The sequence below is a fragment of the Entamoeba nuttalli genome, assembly GCF_000257125.1.
Source record: "Entamoeba nuttalli P19 unplaced genomic scaffold asmbl_5458, whole genome shotgun sequence".
Taxonomy (NCBI): Eukaryota; Evosea; order Mastigamoebida; family Endamoebidae; genus Entamoeba; species Entamoeba nuttalli.
In genome coordinates this window covers 1-2,686 of record NW_008577463.1, presented here as the reverse complement: position 1 = coordinate 2,686, position 2,686 = coordinate 1, and the positions used below count along the sequence as shown (strand labels likewise).

General features: G+C 27.9%; 1 protein-coding gene across 1 annotated transcript; it reads left to right on the top strand.

Annotated features, from left to right (window-relative positions):
- Nucleotides 1-627: 627 nt before the first annotated feature.
- ENU1_130590 (dynamin-1 family protein, putative) lies at nt 628-2,670 on the top strand (the record flags this gene model as incomplete). The annotated part of the gene is made up of 1 exon (XM_008860055.1): nt 628-2,670. One exon carries the CDS (start codon nt 628-630, stop codon nt 2,668-2,670), a length of 2,043 nt encoding a protein of 680 aa, XP_008858277.1.
- Between the last annotated feature and the right edge of the window lie 16 nt (nt 2,671-2,686).

Genomic DNA, 2,686 nt, shown 5'->3' with positions numbered 1-2,686 from the left:
ATATATATGCCATGAATATAAACAATAAATATCAAACACTTCTAATACATTAGTGAATAACAACAAATTAAATAATATTGATTATTCTCAATAAAGACATTTTAATTTATCTCAATTGAGGTTGACTATTTTGACTGTGTTTGTTTAGAAGTTTTATAAGTTTTGAACATTCCCAAAGCAATAAACTATAATAGTGTCAAATTGTTTAAAAACTAAAGAAAACGTTTTCTTTGATTAACTAACATCTATTAAAAAACAATAAGAGTGTATCTTTCGTTAAATAAATAAGAATTTGTTTTGTCAATTCAGAAAAATGAGATAATTGAATATAAAAGAAAGAGTGTCAAGACTATCATTATTCTATCTATGCCATAACACAACTTTTCTTATATCATCACATAGTACAAATATTTTGTTTTTAGATGACATTATAAGTACAGTGAGGAATAGAAAAGAAATGACTTTAGAGAATGAATTAAAAATCTTTCACTGAAATTTTATTTGAGCTTCAAGAAAAAATGATAAAAATATGAACTAAATGAGGTGTTTCATAATTATTCAATTCAAGACAGATTTTCACCATATTAATGAACTAATCTTAAAAATGAGTATTACATTACTAAATTCATGAAAAGTCTTATTCCAGTTATTAATCAACTTCAAGACGTTTTTAATACTATTGGAGTAAAAGGAATTGACCTTCCACAAATTGTTGTTGTTGGATCTCAAAGTGCTGGGAAATCATCTGTATTAGAAAGTATTGTTGGTAGAGATTTTCTTCCACGAGGAAGTGGAATGGTAACAAAAAGACCATTAATTCTTCAATTAGTTAATCTTCCATCAACAGAAACAAAAGAATGGGGAGAGTTTGCACATAAACCAGGAGTTGTATATCGAGATTTTGAAGAGATTAAAAAAGAGATTGAAAATGAAACAATACGTCTAACAGGAACAAAGAAAACAATTTCACCAGTTGCAATTCGATTAAAGATATATTCTCCTTATGTCGTTGATTTAACATTAGTTGATCTTCCAGGATTAACTAAAATTTCTGTTGGAAGTCAAGAAAAAGATATTAGTAGTCAATTAAAACAAATGGTACTTAAATTTATTGAAAGTCCAAATGCTATTATTCTTGCAGTTACATCAGCTAATGTAGATTTAGCTACATCAGATGCATTATCTATTGCACGTGAAGTTGACCCAAATGGAGATAGAACAATTGGAGTATTAACTAAAATGGATATTATGGATAAAGGAACAGATGCAATGGATGTATTATATGGAAGAGTATATCCATTAAAATTAGGATATATTGGAGTATTAAATAGATCCCAACATGACATTGACACTAATGTACCTATTAAAACAGCACTTACAAAAGAAAAAGAATGGTTTTCTAATCATCCAATTTATTCAAAAATTGCAGACCGACTTGGCATTCCTTATTTAACAAAAACATTAAATGAAATTTTAATGCAACACATTATGAAAACACTTCCATCACTTCGTATTACTATTACTGAAATGTTAAATAAAACTAAATTAGAATATAACAAATTTGCAATTGAATTTGATCAAAAAGATGTTGCACTCTTAGAAAAAATTATTGAGTATTGTACTTCAATTCAACAAACAATTAATGGAGAGAAATTTGATATTGAAAAACATGAACTAATTGGTGGTGCAAAAATATTTGATGTTTTTGAGAATGTTTATCGACCAATTATTGATCAACTCGATTTAATTAAAGAAATTTCTGATAAAGATATTAAAACTGCTATGAAAAATACAGAAGGAGTTAACTCAGCATTATTCCTTTCACAAGCTGCATTTGAAATATTGGTCAAACAACAAATTGATAAATTTACCGATTCTTCTCAACAGTGTGTTGATAAAATTCGTAAAGAAATGTCAAATATCTTTACATATGTTGCTTCTGAAGTAGTGGTACGATATGCTAAATTAAGAGATGCTATAGTTATTGCTTCTGATAATGTTTTAGATAAAAATTTAAATAAAACACATGAAATGGTTAAAAATTTGATTGACATTGAAGAATCTTATATTAACACTATCCATCCAGATTTTGATGCAACTGAAATCATGCTAAAAGCAGGAATAAATGATGCCACACCTTCAAATGAACAAAAACCTCCTGTTGTTACTCAAGCACCACCAAAACCTATTCCACAACAACCAACAACTAAACCTCCTAAAAAACAATCACCTTCCAAAGGTGGGTTTTGGTTTTGGTCAAGCAAAGCATCAGACGAAGATGAAAATAATGAAACTCAACAACAAACCACTCCTTCAGTTCCAGTCCAACCAGAACCTAAAGTTGAACCAATTGTAATCAATGCTACTGATACAAGAGAACAAAGAAATATTAAAATGATGAGAGAATTAACTAGATCATATTTAAATATCGTAAGAAAAAGTATCGAGGATTTTGTTCCTAAAGCAATTATGCATTTCCTCATTAACCAAACATGTAAAGATTTACAAAAAGCATTAGTTGAAGAATTGTATAAGAGTGATAAAATAAATGATCTTATGAGTGAAAGTCCAGCAATTACAACAAAGAGAGAAATGTTAAAAAAGAATTTAGAGGCATTACAAAAAGCTTATAATATTCTTGAAGGAATTGTTACAATCAAAGTTAATTAAAAATATTTCTTATTTC